The sequence below is a fragment of the Phoxinus phoxinus genome, assembly GCF_949152265.1.
Source record: "Phoxinus phoxinus genome assembly, chromosome: 7".
Taxonomy (NCBI): Eukaryota; Metazoa; Chordata; class Actinopteri; order Cypriniformes; family Leuciscidae; genus Phoxinus; species Phoxinus phoxinus.
In genome coordinates, this window is record NC_136882.1 from 1,086,457 (window position 1) to 1,108,894 (window position 22,438).

General features: G+C 40.5%; 1 protein-coding gene and 1 long non-coding RNA gene across 2 annotated transcripts in view; one reads left to right on the plus strand and one right to left on the minus strand.

The window, feature by feature from the left end:
* LOC307002135 overlaps positions 1–22,438 on the minus strand; it is a 172,065-nt gene that overhangs the window by 52,373 nt on the left and 97,254 nt on the right. The gene's annotated exons all lie outside the window — the stretch shown is intronic.
* On the plus strand, positions 1,395–22,389 carry LOC307001677 (uncharacterized protein). Its single transcript, XM_079618487.1, has 2 exons — positions 1,395–1,528; positions 19,018–22,389. The coding sequence occupies exon 2, from the start codon at positions 19,029–19,031 to the stop codon at positions 20,061–20,063; it is 1,035 nt and encodes a 344-aa protein (XP_079474613.1). The 5' UTR covers positions 1,395–1,528; positions 19,018–19,028; the 3' UTR covers positions 20,064–22,389.

Consider the following 22,438-nt stretch of genomic DNA (forward strand, 5'->3'; position numbering starts at 1 on the left):
AACCCTTTTCTATGCAGGACCCACTGAGAAATATGTGGCAGAAGTTTCCACGCTGCCAGATATTCTACTAAGGGCACCAGTCGGATTTGGTTGAACAGTCACTTCGGTGCCCTGAAGCGGCGAACCGGCCGATCTCGACACTCAGTGTGGAGATAGGGGAAAAAACGGCATTCCCCGTCGAGGAGGCTGAGATATAGAGTTGTCCTTATATTCTCACTCTCATAATGTTGGCTGGCCAGTAAATATTTAACTTAGCAAAGCACTAGATAAAAGCCTCGGGGAGCGCGAACCGAACCGTCCTCCTCGAAGAACGCCCGGCGGGAGCGGAGTGTCCTCCAGGACAGCTTCTCGCAATGCTCACAGTCAGACCCCTCGAGAACTGACTGTTAACATGCTCCACTCCCAAACAAGCTGATGTGTGTGTCCCCGCTCGTGATATAACATGGGCAGGGAACAACACAACGCTTGCTTGCTCTTTTTGCTTAGCTTTTATTCATTACCAGGATATGAATTCTTGATATCAGGAATTACATTTCCACTAGTAACAATGCTAATTCTTCATATCAACAATTACATTTTTACTAGTTAAAGTGTATATGAAGAATTTTATTCTTGATATCTGTAATTGTATTTTCACTAGTGAAATATCACCATAGGCTGCCATTCAAAATCAATTGTTGATATCAATAATTGATTTCTTACTAGTTGAAATTCCAATTTCACATATCAGAAATACAAGTCTTACTAGTAAAAACCTTTGATCTCAAATCTTGTAAAAATCTTGTATCAACAATTGAATTGCTACTAGTAACAATGTTCATTTTTGATACCAATAATTACATTTTCACTAGTGACAATGTTAATTTCTGATATCATGAATGTGATTGTTACTAGTAAGAAAGACATTTTAGATATCTGAAATATTATTGATATCAGAAATACATTTTCAGATAGGCTATCAAAAATGAAAAATGTTACTAGTAGCAATTCAATTGTTGATATCAAGAATAGACATTTCAACTAGTGACAATTGATTTATTGATATCAGTAATTAGCATTTTTACTAGTAACAATGTAATTATTGATATCAAAAATTATATTTCTACTAGTAAGAAATCAATTCTTGATATCAACAATTGATTTTGAATGGCAGCCTATGGTGACATTTCACTAGTGAAAATATAATTACAGATATCAACAATTTAATTGTTGATATCAAGAATTAAATGGTTGATATCAACAATTGCATTTTTGATATCAACAATTGCATTTTTGATATCAAAAAATGTAATTGTTGATATCAAGAATTCATATCCTGGAAATGAATAAATGCTAAAACGGCTTGCCATAGAACTGAGCCAAATAGCTACCTTTCACATGAAGCATTGCACTGACGGGTCTGTTGAGGCTTGTGGGTGTGTTTTTGCCCTCAGAAGAGCTTTATATAAGACAGAAATCTGTCAGACACTCATCTCTCAGACCAGATCGAGGAGAAGCTGCTCTTCTGACTCCGGCTGCAGTCGAAAAGGTAAGTAGGCTATGTTTCTAATACTGAGCACTTGTGGACTCCTAGTTTATTTCAACACTTGTTTTCTGGAGCCAATGTTATTTTGCATTACAGACCTTATAAATATGCTAACTAGTAATCAAATAGAGTAGAAATTGAATATTAAAGTCAGAAGAAGATAGTGAATATAAGTCCCACTCTATAAGTCGCATTTATTTAGAATTGTATTTCACAAAATCCAAGACCAAGAACAGACATTTAATCTGGAAAGGCAAGTTATTCAGCTCCAGTGTTGCCAAGTCCGCTTATTATAAGCGGCTTTGGGCTTTTTTTTTTTTTTTATATATATTTTTTTTTATATTGATAGTCGCGGGTCGTGTTTTTTTGGGCTTGTTTCTAAAGTGTAGTTGCTTATTTGGGCTTGATCCCAGCTCCATAATAAGTTGTCAAGCAGATATTTTCTATATGTTATTTAAACAATAGACAGTATATAAACTATTTAAACGTAGGAGTTTGTCTAGACTGTTCCCTCCCCTTTCCACAGACACACAGCAGACAGCAGAGTTTTTTCCCACCCACATCCTGCTTCTAATTGGCTCTGACCCAGATTGCAACGAGTACTAGCCAATCAGAGGCAGGGCAGGGCAATCTGTTTTGTTTTTTCTGGTTAGGAAAACTTTAGTGAGTGAGTGACGTTTAAATGAATGCGCGCGAGTTGCGACCTCTTATATACTGTCTATGGTTGCGACTGATGTTCACTGACTGGATTGTATAGGATAGTGTTTTTGGAGGAACAAATGCCCGGGACAAAGGGGGCGAAATACGGCAAGAGGTATAACAAAGACTGGGAGAAAGAGAAAGGAGTAAAAGAATGGATCAAACCCGTCGCGGGGGACGACTCAAAAGCACTGTGCAGAGTATGTAAGTGTGAAATACGTGCACACCAAATGGTTTTGACTAGAATGGTTTTTAAACCAGTTTAGTCGTCTCTAAGTCATTTGTTTATCAGAGCAGGAGCCACTTTATTGCTGCACACTAAGCTCATCAGTAATTTCTCCTGTTTTTGGGTTAAAGTTATTTAAAAATGGGATCTTCTGCAGTCCCTGCGATAATAAATAAAGAATTTGTGAACTCAGGATATTTATTTGTGTGTGCACATTTTTCTAATGTTTTTCAATTGTTTTCTAATGCAGTTTTCTAATGTTAAATAATGTTAAAAGGTGGTTTAACTCCCTCTTGTGGTCATTGTCCTGAAGGTCAGGGGGGAGAAAAATAAATTATCTGTACTGTATTGACAATCTGTACCCACAGTTTAAAATCCGTCCCCATGGATTGTAAAACTGCACACAGTTTATTTATTTTTCTCTTCCCTAAACCTAGGGGGGCTCCGTAGAAAAAGTCGCTTGTTTTGGGCTTGTTTTCACAGGCCTGGTTGCTTATTTGTCTCGCGAGATCTGGCAACACTGTTCAGCTCCACAACAGCACACAGAACAACAGCTGAATAGTGTCCGGCATGTTAACGTAACTCAGGGTTTCCCGCAGCACTGCCGCCTAAACTACGCCGTCAAAAACATGTATATGGCCGATATCCGCCGCGTTACTCTGTCCTGTTTAGAGCTCAGATTCTCTGCCCGATCCGATAGTTCCCGCCGCTATCCTCGGGCCGGCCCTGATCTAGAGACGTGCGGCGCGGGCGCGGGCGGTAATGCACTCACTCTGTGTGTGCGGCTGCGGGAGAATAAAACGATTAAATAGAAATATCTATGAATAAAACATATAAAAACTAATAAATTGTTATTCATCTGTTGCAGGAAAGCAACAAGAACAACTAAAACAAAATTGAAACGATTTACAGGCCAGAGTTTCTATTTTGTAACATGTTTGCAGCGTTGAGCGATGTAGCCAATCACAGACGTGTGTGTTGATTTCCTGAACGCAACGGCCAATCAGAAGCATTTAACCCTTGTGCATCGTTCAAATTCCCATCCTTTCGTTATGTTCGTGGCTGAAAACAGCCACTACTTTAAACTGCTGTAAAAATTGATCAGATAAATATTTTTTTGATTTTTTTTTTGCATAAATCTATTAATCAACCTCAGTCCTGTTCAAAACTACTAAATGTTTTTTTTAAAAATTAAGATTTTAACTCTTTAATTGCCAAATTCATAAATTATGTGGCTGATTTTGGGGGTAAAAAAACACAAAATTACTTATTTTCAATATAAAATGTGATAGTGGACTGGATTTTTTTTTACCTTTTATCACAGTCTTGGACATGTCAAAGATTAGAAACAACATTGGTTTTGATGCATTGTTAGTTTTTGTGCAGCATCAGATTTTAACTTTTTCTCCCTCATTTACTGTTCGTGGCTGTTTTTGCCCCATTGACTTCCATTATAACCACATTTTTTGATTGCAAAGCCATGACACCATAAAATCATGCATTTTTGATTGTTGGTGGTTTTCCCTGTTGGGAAGAGGTAAAATTAGTATTTTTTACTGTTGATAACCAGGTGGCACCATTAACCCTTTATATAGGCCTGTGCAAAAAAAAGCTTCGTTTCTGGCTTTTACATGGAGTTATATGGAGTATAATAGCATAATAAAGTGTGTGTGTGTGTGTGTGTGTGTGTGTGTGTGTGTGTGTGTGTGTGTGTGTGTGTGTGTGTGTGTGTGTGTGTGTGTGTGTGTGTGTGAACTCACCTTGATGCGTCTGATAAAATCAAAATATGCACCTCAGAACTACATGGAGTAAACAAAAGACTAAGTAAGTGTATTTATGCATCTGCTGCCTTTTGATGGTGAGAAATGCAGACTAATCAAAAACTAAGCAAGTGGATTTAAACACTTGCATGCAAGCCTGCTGGTCATTTGATGGTGAGAAGAGCAGCAAGCAACATGAGAAAGGGCTTGACTTGTAGAGAAGTTTTAGAGATGATCATGCAGCCGGACCCCTCCAGCGAGCTGCAGGATGTATTGTCTTCTCCCTCTGACACCACAGACTCAGGAGAATCAGACCATTATTTGGATGTGGCACCCTCATCTTCCTCTCTAGCTTCCACTGAAGGCAAGGGGGATTTCGGAGGATCCTGGGTCTGGGTGGATTGGGAGAAACGGCGAAGTGTGGTTTTCCACCAACGCAGAGACAACTCCCTTTCTTCAGCCTGCCAGAGGCATGACTTCATGGCCGACGCGCTATGCCATCGCAAGGGTCCAGAACATTGATTCTGTGTTCAATCTGTTTTTTACGGGCGCCGCACAATGAGAAACTGGACCGGGGTGGACTCCGCAGATCTCCGTGCCTACATGGGGCTACTGATTTTGGCCGGTGTCTACAGGTCCAGAGGGGAGTCCACACGTTGCCTGTGGGATGATCGCAGTGGTCGTGCGATTTTTAGAGCCACCATGTCCCTCTCAAGATTCAAGAAATCAGCAGAGCTCTGCGTTTTGGAGGTTGGTCATGCTGACAATGAGGTCAATAATCTCGTCGGCCCTGGAGTCGACTCTGGCAGGCTGAAGAAAGGGAGTTGTCTCCGCGTTGGTGGAAAACCAAACTTCGCCGTTTCTCCCAATCCACCCAGATCCAGGATCCACCGAATCCTCCTCGCCTTCAGTGGAAGCTAGAGAGGATGATGAGGGTGCCACATCCAAATAATGGTCTGACTCTCCTGAGTCTGTGGTGTCAGAGGGAGAAGACAATACATCCTGCAGCTCGCTGGAGGGGTCCGGATGCATGATCATCTCTAAAACTTCACTACAAGTCAAGCCCTTTCTCATGTTGCTTGCTGCTCTTCTCACCATCAAATGACCAGCAGGCTTGCATGCAAGTGTTCAAATCCACTTGCTTAGTTTTTGTTTAGTCTGCATTTCTCACCATCAAAAGGCAGATGCATAAATACACTTACTTTGTTTTTTGTTTACTCCATGTAGTTCTGAGAGCTGAGGTGCATATTTTGATTTTCTCAGACGCATCAAGGTGAGTTCTCTCTCTCACACACACACACACACACACACACACACACACACACACACACACACACACACACACACACACACACACACACACACTTTATTATGCTATTATACTCCATATAACTCCATGTAAAAGCCAGAAACGAAGCTTTTTTTTGCACAGGCCTATATAAAGGGTTAATGGTGCCACCTGGTTATCAACAGTAAAAAATACTAATTTTACCTCTTCCCAACAGGGAAAACCACCAACAATCAAAAATGCATGATTTTATGGTGTCATGGCTTTGCAATCAAAAAATGTGGTTATAATGGAAGTCAATGGGGCAAAAACAGCCACGAACAGTAAATGAGGGAGAAAAAGTTAAAATCTGATGCTGTACAAAAACTAACAATGCATCAAAACCAATGTTGTTTCTAATCTTTGACATGTCCAAGACTGTGATAAAAGGTAAAAAAAAATCCAGTCCACAATCACATTTTATATTGAAAATAAGTAATTTTGTGTTTTTTCCCCCCCAAAATCAGTGACATAATTTATGAATTTGGCAATTAAAGAGTTAAAATCTTGATTTTTTTAAAAACATTTAGTAGTTTTGAACAGGACTGAGGTTGATTAATAGATTTATGCAAAAAAAAATTCAAAAAAATATTTATCTGATCAATTTTTACAGCAGTTTAAAGTAGTGGCTGTTTTCAGCCACGAACATAACGAAAGGGTAGTAAATTTGCCCAGAGTGTACTGTTGAGTTTTTGAAAAATTTCAAAGCATTTTCCCAAAATGTGTGTCAAAATAAGATTTGTCACCAAAAATCATTCCATTTGCTGAAACACAGAGAAAGTTATGGCCAAAATAAGACTAAAAAATACCCCATAGTGGCTGAAAACAGCCCCAACAGCACATAAGGGTTAAGATGGAATCCCCTCACCGCTCAAAGCGGTCTTCAGTGCTGAAGTCTGCATGCTGGCAAATCCTCTGATTATAACTAACAAACAAAGTGTAGATATTATGAAAGACTTATTGTGCAGTCAGCTTCATTGATAATAACAGAGATGTGTGAGATCGCGATGAACTGAGGTGTCAGCTTTTTAGGAATTATTAAGGGAGTGCATTCAGTCATGGCAAACCATGCACGCAACCTGCTTGCTTTTATGTTAAATTAACAGTGGTTTGTGAATGTTAATGCTTTCATAACAAATAATCAATCAGGAGCATTTATGCTGACGTGTATGGTGGCGAGGTAGCCTACAGAAGGTATTTCATGGAGGTACAGACATTTTTTTTCTTTCTGACAAACCCCACCACCTTAAAGATGAACTGAACTGAAAATATTCAACGTTGATAACGTGTTCTTTATGACAATTAAAAGTAAATTACACTAAAAAAATTTATAAAAAAATATCACTATAGCTTTTTTTAAAGCAACAATGTGTCCCAATGTTAAGGCTGCATCATTCGAAGGCCGCGGACTTCAAATTATCCAGCCTTGCGTCCTTAGAAAGTAACCTTCGTAGGATTTCCTAATTGCATAACCAGGTGTTCCTGATTACCGCTCCTGGCGCCAAGCAACGGTGCGAGTGTACAGCTATCCTGATAATTAATTTGATATAATTGAGTAAACAGCTATGGGGCCAGAATTGGTTCTTGACATTTTTATGTTTTATATTTTACTGGAGGACATGGTGAGGATGTTTCAGTTAGTGGTGAGCAGATCGAGGCTTCGTGAAGCAATGAAACAGTCGAACCAAATGTGCCATATTGTTTCGGGGCTTCGAATCAATACGACACCCGTCTCCACGGTGACACCTAGTGGTCACTTGCAGGTGTTGATCTGAAACAACCTTGACGAGCCATTAAAAAATGTTTTTTTTTTTATTATTGTATTTTTCTAAAATGTGAAGCTTGTAACCTATAGCCTCCTCACTATGCATAATGTTATTTTGGTCCTGCAAAATGAATATTAATAAAGGAAATCAAGCACAATGTCTCACATTTTTAGAGATTTTTATTCAAAAATATGAATTTCTCTGCTGTGGAAGGACTTAGCCTACTTCTTTTTTTTACATATAATTTCTCCGGCCTTTGATAAAGTCCTCTCACAAGGGACACTTGTTGCTGGCATGCAACAATATTTTTTAGCCATGACATACAAATGATGAAAGATTACTGCTCTCTCTTTCCAGTAAGTTAGTGGATCATGAGTTCGGGGCAAAAACGGCTGTTGATGTATTTTTCCACTTCCACTGTGGCATCAGCTGTAGCATTGAGTATCATCTGGGTTTGATGGTATACTGTTTACTCTGTCTGTCTCTAGCCTTTCAGTCAACGTGTTGTGTCATTTTAAATGTAAACCTAAATAGCCTATAATACTTACATTTAATACTTACATTTAAATGTGAATTTGCCATCCACCACCAAACTCTCGGCCGTCATTTAAAATAAAAATGCTGTCGTCACCGGCACGCGATGGTTTATGGGGTATGGTCAGGCTGCAAGCATCCATTTTTTGGTTTTTGACCGCACAAATTCTAACCATATTGAAAGACGTGACCACTGACCAGTGCAATATGAAGTTGAACTCGACTGTGACCGTGAGTGTCCCGCGAGACATAAACATCGGTTATCGCCATCAAGTGGTCGGGAGTGTGCTAACGCTTCAGATTCAAATATTGAGCGGAAGTTACACGGTTGTGAAGTGTCTGAAAAAATTGTTCCACTATAGCAAAATAAACGGATTGGAATCATATATTGTGACGATATATTGTTTATAATCATCAACGAACACCACTAACCACTCGGTGAGTTTAACAGTTTTGTAAACGAACATTATTGGCTGTTTTAATGACATTTTCGGACATGCACATTGACTCCAATGTTAAATGGGTCCATGGCCAATTCTTTTATAGTCAAAAACTCGAGAGAGGAACCATTGTCAAAAAAATGTTGTCCACCACTCTTGTTCATCCAAAACAAACTACAATATAGACTCAAGGTGTTAAATACCGGAATTATCCTTTAATATTATTATGTACCAATTAACTTTGTCTCAAAATATTGCATACAATACAAAATTGTGTCTAAATTATGCATTAGATTGTATTTGCAATGTACATAGTCAATTATTAACCCTCTGGGGACCAAAAACGTGCCGGCGCGTTTTGCTCGTGTTTTTTTTTAGCAATGAAAAATAAACTCAAAATGCTCTGTTAATTTAGATTTTTCTAAAAAATATACATCAATCGATCCTGTTCAGTTTCTATTTTTTTTCTGTATACTCACAATAAAAATAAAGTGTTTTGCTTTTTGCCAAATAAAGAAAAAATAACATGATGCGAGTTCTGCACTCTCTCTGTCAATGAACTCCAATTTGAAACGCGTTGGAAAATGATCTGTAACTCCGCGAAAATTCAGTCAAACAGGCAAACATACCCACGGGCATAAAGCTTGAGATCGCATCTTTCAAATGAAGTAATTTATATTAAAAACAAATATTCTCAGCTTCTGTAATCTGTATGAAAAGAGAGCGATTCCAGTCGAGCTCATTACGAGCTCATTGACTTTAATTCGTTCACGCCTACTGACGGAGCGCGCTATTCACAAGATAATGTGTTAAGCCGTCTATGCAAAACAGGGAAACGCCCCCAAGCAAATGCTTTAAGTTTCATCATTCAGTCACCTGCGCGTTGGGAAGATGGCACGACACAATATTCTTCAACTTTTTAAAAAGGAATGGAGCTTCATCACTACCTCCGCCTGCAACTCGGAGTGCGCTTAGCAACACATTCAGAAATCAGAAAGAGTAAGTACATATTTACCCACTATTATTACAGATATTTTACAGATATTTTCACAAATTAATATGGAAAACATGTCGATTTTACTGGTTTTCTAAGGCCAAATTAGAACCTGGAATTGATATTTTTCCCGCAGTGCTGAATGAGAAGAGCCGTTAATATTATTAATAAACTATTGTTTTCTAAGTGGCTAAAAACATCTCCATCTCCGCTGTTAAGCAGATGCGCTTTTAGAGAGAAATGCTCCTTTCATACGCATTACATAATCAGAATGTATTAGCTTTCGATTCGAATATGTTCGTTTTAAAGTGGACATTTCAAGCTTTAGCTACATAGGCTATATTTAGTTTCTGTTCTCGCGCTCCAGTTCACAGAGATCATGAAAGCGCGCCTGATTGTTTTATTTTATTTTACAAAAGCACAACGCTTTCTTGTTATTGTGAGTTCTCAAATAAAAGTAGTTGCGAATAATGTATTATTATTTTCTGTATGACCAGAAATGATAAGAGTATTTTAAGTTGTTTCCACAGTTGATAGGAAAACGCAAGTGTTCGCGTCCGCGGCTCCGTGCCAAGCAGTGCGCGCTCCACACTCCACACAAACCCTTGGATATACGTCAAAATCTTGTGTTTATTTGTGATAATCTTAGCCCTGTATTATTATTGTCTAACCCGTATTATGAATGACATTTGACGAATTGCTTTGTTCCTTTTTTGGATAAAAGCGTCTCGAAATATGTAGCCTAATAAATGTTATAATAATGATGATAATTATTATTATTATTTGCGTACACGGATCCCAAACACACCGCGTCTTCTAAGTCAGGTGACTGTAAATGCGCAAAAACTGTTTCCATTGCAGTTTTGCGAAATATTCCTTTTTGCACAGTTGGTGGCAAGATTTGTGTGCTTTGTAGGGCTGGGGTAAACGATTATTAATAAAACGATTAGTTGGGCGATTATTTTATCTATTAGTCGACTAATCTAACGACTAATATAACAATTATTTTTAAAAGTTAAAAGCTACTGCAATCTGCTTGCTACCGTTAGCTAGATCTAGCAGCTGTGCACTTTGCTGGTGCTGGACTAACCAAGGCATCTTAGCTCTGTGCAGTTTGTTTGTGCTAGGTTAGTAGCTACCGTTCACATTAGTTCAAAATCTGTTGGAACTATTTTTCTATTTTATTTAACTATTTGAAAGAAAAAAAACATTCAATTCAATTACTTTATTATTTATGACAGTAATCATAAGTAAATAATACATTGAAGGCTACATGCTGTAGAACGCAAATATTGAGAAATATTGCTTAAAAATAAGCAACCTTTTTATGCACACATTATTATTATTAGTAGTAGTAGTAGTAGTATTTTTAATACATGGAGATGTAGCTAAATATATTGTACAGTAGACTAAAATCATTATTTCTGTACATTTTTTCAAAGTTAAACCAAACTTTTATTTTGACGGGTTGCCGTGAAGACCTTGAGTTTCTGTGTGTGTATGATATGACAATAGTTTTTCTCAAAACGGTAAAATGCTCATGAAGTGACTCTCAGAGCGGCTCTGGAGATGAATTTCATCATGTCATCATATCTTGAGGCAGCAGAGACTGAAAACAGCGCGAGCGTCACTCGTTCTTCAGTGTGTGTATGTGTGTGTGTGTGTGTGTGTGTGCGTGTGTGTGTGTGTGTGTGTGTGTGTGTGTGTGTGTGTGTGTGTGAGGTAAATGAAACCGCGCGTCTGCGCCATCCATTCTCACAGAGACGAGCAGAACATGCAGGGTTAATATTTAAATAGTCTTTTTGCAGTTTAATACACACAGACGCTATATCGTGGTATAGGCTACAGTGCTCATTGTAAAAAAGTTCGTCTTGAGCCCGCGCTGAGATAAACACGGAAGCGGCAGAAAGCAGCGCCTATTAGTGGGTAACATTACCGAATATACCCAGTAATACAGAAATGCTGGTACCGTCACATTTTCAGTACCGACCGGTTCTTTGACAACACTATTGGGAATTCTGTGAAGAGGTTGCTGTTTCGTCCTCCATTCTGCAATGTTTTGGTCTCCCACGTGTGTGTGGCGAGCTGTACCTCCGGGAACGGTGCAAAAAATAAAGAAAGAAGTGTCGACGAAAAAATATGACGTCGACGTAATTTTCACGTCGAATCGTCGACGTCATCGACGCGCCGCTACAGCACTAGTGCTTTGCAAAGGACAGCTTGGTAAAAGGCAGGACACACCTTGGAAATGCCAGGCATGTAATGTTCACTTGTGTCTTCAGTTGAACATTTAGTTCCTCCACAGAGGAATTACAATAAAACAGATTGAAAAACAAAACCTTTGAATCTCTTTGTTTAGGCTTGCCTCATGATGGGCCATTGGGGGAGTGTCTGTCACACCCCGGGTCTGAATCTCATTAATATTGATGGACCATTACCACTCCTGCATAAACCTTTTATCACAAAAAACGGTCTTACAAAGTTTAAATCAATGTATTGTTTTATGTGAACGATTAGGCAGGATGTTTCTCACATAATTTTGAAGCCAGAACTCTAAGCGACAGCATCCATTAGTCAAAAGTCTTCGGAACACATATTTAGTATGCGTTTTGTGGTCTATTTCAGCAACTTTCATTTTTATTTTTTTCAATAACCACGCATAAACATTATTCTCTTAAAAATACAAACATGTACATACATGTTGCTCACATATTATGGTAGCCCCGTTTGTGCTATATAGAGTGAATTTACACCTTTGCCATTAACATGTTTATAAATAACTGAAAAAAGCACAAATGTCAGGGCATTTCAAAACATCCCAAGGGCCCCCCCAAAAAAAGCTACCTGCGCGATGGAGTTACCCCAGGTTGACTATAGATGCATGCAGGATTCACCAGGTTTGTGTAGCCTACATGTTTTGTGTAAGTTATGTGACAACGTTATGTTACATCCAGCCCTTTGTTTAGTAGACTTGCTAGCCTGATAACAGTTAACATACTTCTCTGTCCTCTGCCTGACGCTGGTCTATCGGTCTGCCCTGAACTATAGCCTGAAAAGTTGAACATTGACGGAATGGCCTCACCAGTGAACGCAGTAGCTTACCATGCCAGTGACGTAGCCGAATGTTGAAATCCAACATGGCGGCGCCCGTAACAACAGAGACATTTTCAACGTACCATTTTATCCCTTTTAACAAATTCTGCCATTTTAATAATTGTACCAATGAGAATAAATAAAATATATCTGTTATATCACCTTTACTCAAATTTCAGTTCAGTTCATCTTTAACTAACACATTTCTGCGGGAAACCCTGATTCAGCGACACAATAGCATAAATAACATATACCTGAGGCTGAATAGGCTAAACTAACATTAGCCAGCGAGTCCAACAAGTTACCGGTCAGCAAGTTCCCCAAGCTCCCGATCTTACTCCACATCACTGAACGTCTCGGTTACGGATGTAACCCTCGTTCCCTAAGTAGGGAACGGAGACGTTACGTCGAATGACGACGAAATGGGGTTCGCTTAGAAGCCTATCCTCTTCGAACAGTAATAAAACGAGCCAATGGCAAGCAAATGCCATGGGTCTGCTGAATTTGCATAGCGTAACTCCGCCCCACCTCGTGGGTATAAAGGAAGTGAGCCGGCAACATGCAGATATGTTTTTTCGCTGAAGGAGCCAAGGCTGAACTCAGCTGTTCCAGCGGTACAGCAGAAGTGGCAGGAAGACGTAAAGTCTCCATTCCCTACTCAGGGAACGAGGGTTACATCCGTAACCGAGACGTTCCCTTTCGTTGTCACATCGTATGACGACGAAAGGGGGTTCCCAGTCCAATCACGCCACCTCGGCTGTCTTCCAGTGCCCTGCGTAAGTCTGAGCTCCCTGTCGTGAGACTGACACAGACGAAGGACTCCTACTTAACACAGGAATACCAAGGTACACTGGGAAGCATATCTCAGTGGAAATATGCAGTCAGTGCCCGCCCGAAGGGGGGACTTAAGAATACTCATATGACCCGGAAGGGGGTGCATACGAGAACACTGGGGTGTCCAGCCCGCAGGGTAGAATATTTCAACCCCAGGGAGGCAGACTGGCTTGCCAAGGGAAAGACACATGCTCGAGTGAGGCTTACAGTGGAAATACACACGTGGGGGTCGCCCAGCGGGGGAACCATGCACATGGCGGCACCTAGCCAACGCGAAAGCTGCCTGAGGCATAACTCTGGCGTTGACGTCAACAGCGCTGGAGGAACTCAGGGCTTTTTCAGACTCACCTGAGGAGAATAGCGCACGTATCCAGTCCGTGGAGTGGAATGGCGAGCTAGCGAAGACACCTGAGCGGGTCCTAGCACCGGCTGGTTGAAGCGAGTACAGGGGAGGACACTGGCTCCACTCGGAGATTATAGAATCTGGCGAATGTGTTGGGTGTCGCCCAGCCTGCAGCTCTGCAAATGTCTGTTAGCGAGGCGCCATGCGCTAGAGCCCAAGAGGAGGCCACACTCCAGGTGGAGTGGGCCGTCACCCCAAGGGGGCACGGTCGACCTTGCTAATGGTAAGCCAAAGCAATGGCGTCCACTATCCAGTGAGACAACCTTTGCTTGGAGAGAGCCTTTCCCTTCAGCTTCCCACCACAACAGACAAAGAGCTGGTCTGAGGTCCTGAAACACTGCGTTCTGTCTACATAAGCACGGAGGGCGCGTACCGGACAGAGCAATGCCAAGACTGGGTCTGCCTCCTCCAGGGGCAGCGCTTGCAGGTTCACCACCTGGTCCCGGAAGGGAGTGGTGGGAACCTTGGGCACATATCGAGGCCGGGGTCTCAGGATCACGTGAGAAAAAGCCGGCCCGAATTCCAGGCACGCTTCGTCTACAGAAAATGCGTGCAGGTCCCCTACCCTCTTGATGGAGGCCAATGCAACCAGGAGCGCTGTCTTGATTGACAGGAACTTAAGCTCCACTGATTGCAGAGGCTCAAAGGGAGCACTCTGCAGGGCAGTTAGAACCACTGAGAGGTCCCAAGAGGGAACGAGAGGAGAGCGAGGAGGATTTAGTCTCCTTGCTCCTCTCAGGAACCTGATGACCAGGTCGTGCTTTCCCACGGACTTACCTTCGACTGCGTCGTGATGTGCGGCGATAGCGGCAACATACACTTTCAGGGTGGAGGGAGGCAGCCTTTGCTCCAACCCATCCTGCAGGAAGGAAAGCACGACACTGATCGGGCATGATCTGGGGTCTTCTGAGTGAGAAGAGCACCAAGAGACGAAGAGGTTCCACTTCAACGCGTAGGCATGTCTAGTGGACGATGCTCTAGCGGAAGTGATGATAACCACCACCGCTGGTGGTAGGGTTCTCAAACCTACCTCGTCCCGTCCAGGAGCCACACGTGGAGGTTCCAAAGATCGGGACGAGGGTGCCAAAGGGTGCCCCGTCCCTGAGAAAGGAGGTCCTTCCTCAGAGGAATTGGCCAGGGAGGTGCTGTCGCGAGGAGTACAAGTTCGGAGAACCAGGTTCGGGTGGGCCAGTGCGGCGCAACCAATATGACCTGCTCCTCATCCTCTCTGATCTTGCACAGGGTCTGTGCAAGAAGGCTCACTGGGGGAAACGCATACTTGCGGAGGCCCCGCGGCCAGCTGTGCGCCAGTGCGTCCGTGCCGAGCGTGCCCTCGGTCAGGGAGTAAAACTGGGCGCAGTGGGACGAGTCGTGGGAGGCAAACAGTTCTACCTGTGCGTCCCCGAACTGATCCCAAATCAGCTGAACCGTCTGGGGATGGAGTCTCCATTCTCCAGGAAGGGGCTGAAGCCGTGCGAGCTCGTCGGCTGCACAGTTCAGGTCTCCCAGGATATAAATGGCTCGAAGCGAAAACAAAAACAATCTTCATCTTTAACAACACCATGTCTTGTAATTGTCCAAATGCCATGTCTAATGATCTGCAAAAGTGAAAACTATGGTAGACATTATAATTCACATATGATTCAGGATCTAATACTTTAGACAATATTGTCCATAAGGCAACTAACATTATATTTATAAAATAAATTAACAATGTTTGGTTTAGTCTCCACAGAATTAAAGACAATCACCCTCATGGTCTCAGCTAGTTCTTGAAAACTCCTTCCCATCAGCTCTTTTGTAAATAATCTCCTTTCCCCAGGGTGTTCCCCCTGGCATAGTTATATCAAGTTATGACACTTGTCACATCCAAGCAATGCGGTGTCTGGTGATCAGGCATTGGAGAGCTCACATTTTTGGGCAGACTGCTGTAACCCTCAATGATGCTGTTGGCCTAACAAACATCTGCTCAACCATACCCATCTCACATAAACACTCCCCTTCAGGGTTGGTGCCCAGTGGCGGTGACCCCCTGCCTAGGAAGTCCTCCGTTGGCCATTAGAGAATCTTGCCCGTCTTTGAGAAATCACCTCATGCTCACTGTAACCGCTCTTTCCCATTAGGAAATTTTAACAGGTATTTTCTGGAGCTCAGGAAAGTTCATTCAAGAGCCATCAGATCCATTTGGAATGCCTAATAGTGTAAACATGGAGACAAATTAATGACAGTATTTAATCACCAAAATCCATTCGACATCTTCAAACATCAACATATCAATGCTGAGTTTATACTTAGTGAATCTAGTTATTACAACCGTCCATTAAGTGTAATGTTCTGTTACATCAACAACCGGCATCCGCCCTGTTCATGGTGAAGACAAAGATGAGACAAAGAAGTTACTGGTCATGGAATAAACAAATAAAAATTCTCACCTCTATCATTCAAGGTAGATTATCATTCTTAAAACATTTAACTCCCAATTGAATGTATCATTTCTTTTAAAATCTCTGTGTCTATAATCTCCAACTGAGACACTGTACTGTACTATGAATAGCTTGTTACTTATGCCACAGGCTCAAATATCAGAATCTAACTGACTTTGAATGAGAGAAAAACTCTGAGAGAAAGTCCAGAATGCCTCAGAGTAATTCTGCATTTTCATAACTTTTATAATTTCATTCTATTCACTTCTTACTCTGACTTAGTCAGAAATTACATGTTTTCCAAATAAACATCATTATATTTTTTATTTTTCCTTATATATTTTCCAACTCACATTCTTTTGGAGTCATTATCTATAATTTTCATCAGCTTGTACTTGTCAATTAACTATACAACTATTATCATAGATCTTTCCTCAAAGTAATTCCTTAACTTTAATCTTATGATCTTATTTTCTATCTCTTGTTCTTTTTAGACAAAAACTAAAATTTTGTAACGTTAAACAATTATTTACTTTTAAACCCACATTAACACCAGAAATTTCTGTTCAAAAGCTTATCTTGTTTCTGTTCTTCTCTTCAAATACCCCGAAGATAATGTTTTGCTATACAATTACTTTCGGTCATTTTACCACTCTCTGTGTTTACTAGAGAAGCAACAGGCTTTCTATTTATATCTCTGTGTGTCTGTGTGTAAAGGAGGGTATAGATTCCAAAGGAAGGGGCTGCTACTCCCTTCTCACTCAGTTATCTTTTTCCTTCCTTTTCAGTTTAACTCAAATCAGTTTCTTTTTTTCCTTTTATATCTCAGATTAATTTCTTTTAATTTTCTTTTTTTTAAAGTTTAACTCAGATTAGTATCCTCAAATATTTGAACAGCTTTACGGTCAAAATCAAAATTGCCCACGATTCTAGCTCCTATTCCATTGATACCCTTCTTCTAAGGGTTCAATCCTCTGCGTATTTAAACGTTTTAGGGTTTCTTCGTATCTCTATATACTGCACTGAGCTAACCCGGAGCACAGACCCGCCACTTTAAACCGCTATAAATCACCGCTTGTCACACTATCCTTGTTCCCTTCTGAAACGATTCTTCGGTGTGTTGGAAATATGTAGAGATAAATCTGCCATCGTTTTTACAGTCTCATCATAGTCCAACCACCTCCCAGTCATATCAAGCTAATTGCTAAATCGCCTTACAGCTAATTCTAAATATTCGACTAAATGGTCTTCTTTTTAAAAAAGATCCATCTCCATCCCAGCATATCAAATAGTTTAGAGGTTTACTTTTCAGAGAAACTCAAATAAGTCAAATTAAATTGAATAACTTAATTTAATTAAATTTTCCTTAATTTTAATTGTTTTAATTTATGTCTGACACATATATTCCTTGGCAATACATCTGGTACTTTAAATCACACAGTTATTTTAAGCAGTCTCAGTCAATGTCTCAAATCCTCAGGCAGACTTAAACTTTTTAGAAAAGAAAAAGTCTTACCTGGAATGACTGAGACAAATGCCTGAAGATGCATCCTGTTCGTGACGCCAAACTGTAGATTCTAAAAATCATGCTTCCCCCATAATTGTTGAATCACGGAAGCTACACCTGATATCTTGCCAAGAGATTTATTATTTGAACATGTGTCATGTGTCAGACAGAGAGAAACTCAGGCATATAAGAATAAAGCTACATGAGAGAAGGTCTTCATTCTAGATTTCTCTATTCCCCATTATCTATCTTCTCACCCCATCATCATGCCTTAATGCTTCTCTGACGTGGTGCAGTAAGATCTAGCTTATATACATCACAGACAGACTTATAACTTCCATGTAAGGTAACAAAACATGTTGCTTTCAGCTTCTTAAAATTGGAACGTATATGTCATATGAACGTATATGTTCCACTAAAGGCACCGGGTGGCGGTGCCACCGGCTTGGGCCCTCCATCGCTGCTTGCAGCTTTAATTATATATATATATATATATATATATATATATATATATATATATATATATATATATATATATATTAAAAAATATATATATATATATATATATAATATATATATATATTATGTAAATTCTTTTTCCCCCCTATTTTTAACATATATATTATTATATATATAATAATAATATATATATTATTAACATTTTTGGATGCTAAACTATTCTTTATTATAGGCTTTGTACTTTGTACACTTTGTACACTCACGTTCCAATATAGAAAAATTATCCTCTTCAAATGCGCAAAAATGTGCTTGGAAACATCACAGTGGAGCGGTGCTTACTATGAACGGCACAAACTGTACAACTGACTATTTAAACAGAGCAGTGTAATTTTTATATGTAAGGTTGACTATTTTATTATTATATTTTATTAAGGCTATAATGAACATGCTGCGATGTCAAGATTGCAATGCTGGAAATTTTTTTTTTAGGCTATGGACAGTATATTTGGCTTTCCTAAGAAATGAAAGCATATATCCTGACATCCCTCTGAAAATTTTCTTCATCTTGTGTGTAGACAAAATGAAAACATAATTTTGCACCTGGCTTTATCATATGTTCAGATCTATCCACCGAAAATATATGCACAATTGCAAATATTTAATTAGATAATGCATCATTTGTATAATTAAACACAAACTTCAAAAACTTGTATTGTTTTAATATACTTGTGCAAGTAATCAACTGAGGATGTTTCATTGTGATGTACATTACAAAATGTTACCCTATTCACCTGTAGTTACTCGCCTTAAATCCTCAAGTTGAAGAGGTGCATTTTGACATAAAAAAGTCATTCTTCTGCTAGATGATTGAATGCACTGATATAATCCTGAGCTTTTATTTCATCAGTTATCTTTAATTTTTCCTATAAAGCTGTTTGGTAATCAGTGAGCTCAATCTATAGAAGGACTAAAGTAACAGCATTCATCTGGTGTGGAGATTGAATGTTTGGCTTATTCTGTGTTGCAGGTTCAGGCACGATGAAAGGCATTATTCCCAAGAGCAAAGCAAAAGGCATTGACATCTGTGCAATGGGTGACTGGTATTATTATATAATCCGCTCTGATCTCGGCTGCTTTATGATGTCAACAAATTTAAATAAAGGTCATGAAATGACTATTTGGAGTCTGCACCCTGCCTGCCAAAATGGAGACCATTACCTTGGAGATTGGAATAGCTACCTTTACGTCATCAAGGGCAATTCCTACCGTAGAGTCACCAACCTGGAGAAAGACAACGGTGCTGAAGTTTTCAGCCTTCATCCCAACTGCCGAGGGGGAGACCACTACCTTGCAACCACTAACTATTTTTACATCATCTTCCAAGAAAAGGGCACTTATCGAAGAACAAAAAACTTGAATAAAGACTGGGAAGGTGTAGAATACAAGCTCCATCCCAACTTCAGAAACGGCCTCTATTACTGGGGTGTACAAGGTTACTTCTCCTTCCTCAAGCCAGCCTCAGATTGGGGAGTCGAGTTCTACACCGGTACCGACCTCAGCAATGATAAGCGCACTGGTGTCTATTCTGTTCATCCCGATGTTCTTAACTTCCTTCCGGGTGGGCTGTCAGTATCTAAAGGCCCATCCTTTGGCATGTGGGAGAATATTAAAACTATTACTAATAACAGCAATACATCAGTGACATGGCAAAGGAAAATCAATAAAAAGGTTGGCTACGATAAGCAGAAGATGTCCCAGATCACACACGACTGGAAGATATCCGCGTCAGTCACAGCTGAATCTGGAGATCTTGCAGGGTTAATTACGAAGGCTCAGTTCTCCTTTTCTGCAGAATATGGAGGTTCACACGTCAGCACTGAAAACGAAAGCTGGAACGAAGCGACTGAAGAGGAAGAACAACTCACATTTGAGCTGGAGCCAAACGAGTCTGTATATCTGTGGCAGTACAAACTGGGTCTCGGTCATGAACCAGTGTTGTTCTGCCGTGATTTAAAGATTGATGATGTGCCAAACCCTCCGACTGAAGTCCCGCTGCCACTCACACAATCATGAAAACATAGCAGGGGGGTTTAATGATTCACTCCAAGTATAATCAAGTGCTTCAGTTAAATACCTTAATTATAACTTCTCAAGCAATTATCTGCATGCTTTGCTTAAAATTAAGCTAAAATTGTTTTTATATAGATAAGAGATTTTTTAGTTACAGATGATGTAACCGCAAATTACAACTCTATTACCCTTGTGAAAAAGAAGTGTGCTTAATTGTATTGAAAGCGTAGTTTTTGTGTGCTTAAAATCATAAAAGTATAATAATATATTGCAGATAATACCAAATAGTTCAAATTAAAGACCACTGAAGTGTACTTAAAGGGAATGCACTTTAATGACAATATTTCTTAACACACTTAAGTGCACTTTTTACAAATGCACTTTGTAATAATATCTAATTAAGTTTAACATTAGTACACTTTCATGACAATATTTCCTGGCCTCAACCCTGACAATCTAGATAACTTCAGACCCATCTCCAATCTCCTGTTACTTTCAAAAATTCTGGAACGCGCCGTCAACACACAACTCCATCAATATCTCCACTCCTCTCAACTCTTCGAAACATTTCAGTACCGATTCCGTCCACACCACAGCACAGAAACAGCCCTTCTTAAAGTCACAAATGATCTCCTCATTGCTGCCGACTCTGGTTTCATATCCATCCTCCTTCTCCTCGACCTCTCCGCTGCATTTGACACTATAGACCATACTGTCCTCCTCCATCGTCTTAAATCTATTGGCATCTCTGGTACAGCACTTCTCTGGCTCACATCTTACCTCTCTGACCGTCACCATTTTGTCTCTGTTAACAACTGCAACTCCCACACCTCCGCTGTCACCCATGGCGCCCCCCAAGGTTCCGTGCTCGGCCCCCTCCTCTTCACCATCTACATGCTTCCCCTTGGTCAGATCATCCGCAACCATGGACTCCATTTTCACTGCTACGCCGATGATACCCAAATCTACTTGTCCACAAATCAAAATCTCTCCTCTCTTCTATTAAGAACTTTACTCTCCTTATCGGCAGTGGCTCAGTGGTTCATGTAGATTGTCTACAAACCGGAAGGTTGGTGGTTCAATCCCCGGTTCCACCTGACCAAGTGTCGAGGTGTCCTTGAGCAAGACACCTAACCCCAGCTGCTCCCGACACACACACTCTCTCACACACCTAACCCCAGCTGCTCCCGACACACACACTCACACACTCTCTCACACACCTAACCCCAGCTGCTCCCGACGAGCTGGATCGCCTTGCATGGCTGACACCGCCGTCAGTGTATGAATGAGCGATTGAATGGGTGAATGTGAGGCAATATTGTAAAGCGCTTTGGTGGCCATTGGGTCTGTGAAAGCGCTATATAAATGCAGTCCATTTACCATTTACCATTTATCGACGGACATATTGTCACCCCCTCCCTTTCTGTCCAAAACCTTGGTATCATAATGGACTCCACCCTCTCATACCAAACGCACATCAACCATATCACTAAACTATCCTTTTTCCACCTCCGCAACATTGCTCGCATTCGCCCCTTCCTTACCTTGTCAACAGCTAAAATCCTCATTCACGCATTCATAACTTCAAGACTTGACTACTGCAATAGCCTTCTATACGGACTTCCTACCAATCAACTACAAAAACTGCAATACATCCAGAACTCAGCTGCCCGTCTCCTAACTCACACCCGGTCAAGAGAACACATCACCCCCGTTCTCCGTCAGCTCCATTGGCTACCTGTTCACTATCGCATTCAATATAAGCTCCTTCTCCTCACCTATAAGTCCCTCCATAACCTGGCCCCGCCCTACCTCACTGAGCTCCTGGAACAGCACCAACCCACCCGCCACCTCCGTTCAGCTGGCACAAACCGCCTTACTCCGACCGTCCGCACTAACCGCCGGACTTTGGGGGATCGAGCCTTCGCTATCACCGCCCCCACCCTCTGGAACTCACTCCCTACATCCATTAGAAACTCCGACTCACTGCCAAACTTCAAATCAGTACTCAAAACCCACCTGTTCAAACTAGCTTTTCCCTAAACCCCTTGTTGTTTTGTTTTGTTGTGTCTTGTTTTATTCCACATGTGAAGCGTCTTTGAGTGACCAAAAAAGCGATATACACGTTCGATGTATTATTATTATTTCTAAAAACACGTAAGTGCATGTTTTAAAAATGCCCTTTGTAATAATGTCTACTTAAGTTTTACTTAAACATACATTTTAAATCATTATGATTTTATAGTGTTTTAAATAAGTACAGTTATTTTTATGTATTGACTAATATACTAAATAAAATTTATGGAAAATAATTGATTTTAATTTCAAATCAAGTGTGTTGTCCAAAATTATTTTGTTGATGTATTTTAAATGTGTTT

Bases quoted from the DNA above. Each gene is read 5' to 3' on its own strand.
- LOC307001677 (XM_079618487.1), top strand. From the start codon at position 19,029: ATGAAAGGCATTATTCCCAAGAGCAAAGCAAAAGGCATTGACATCTGT.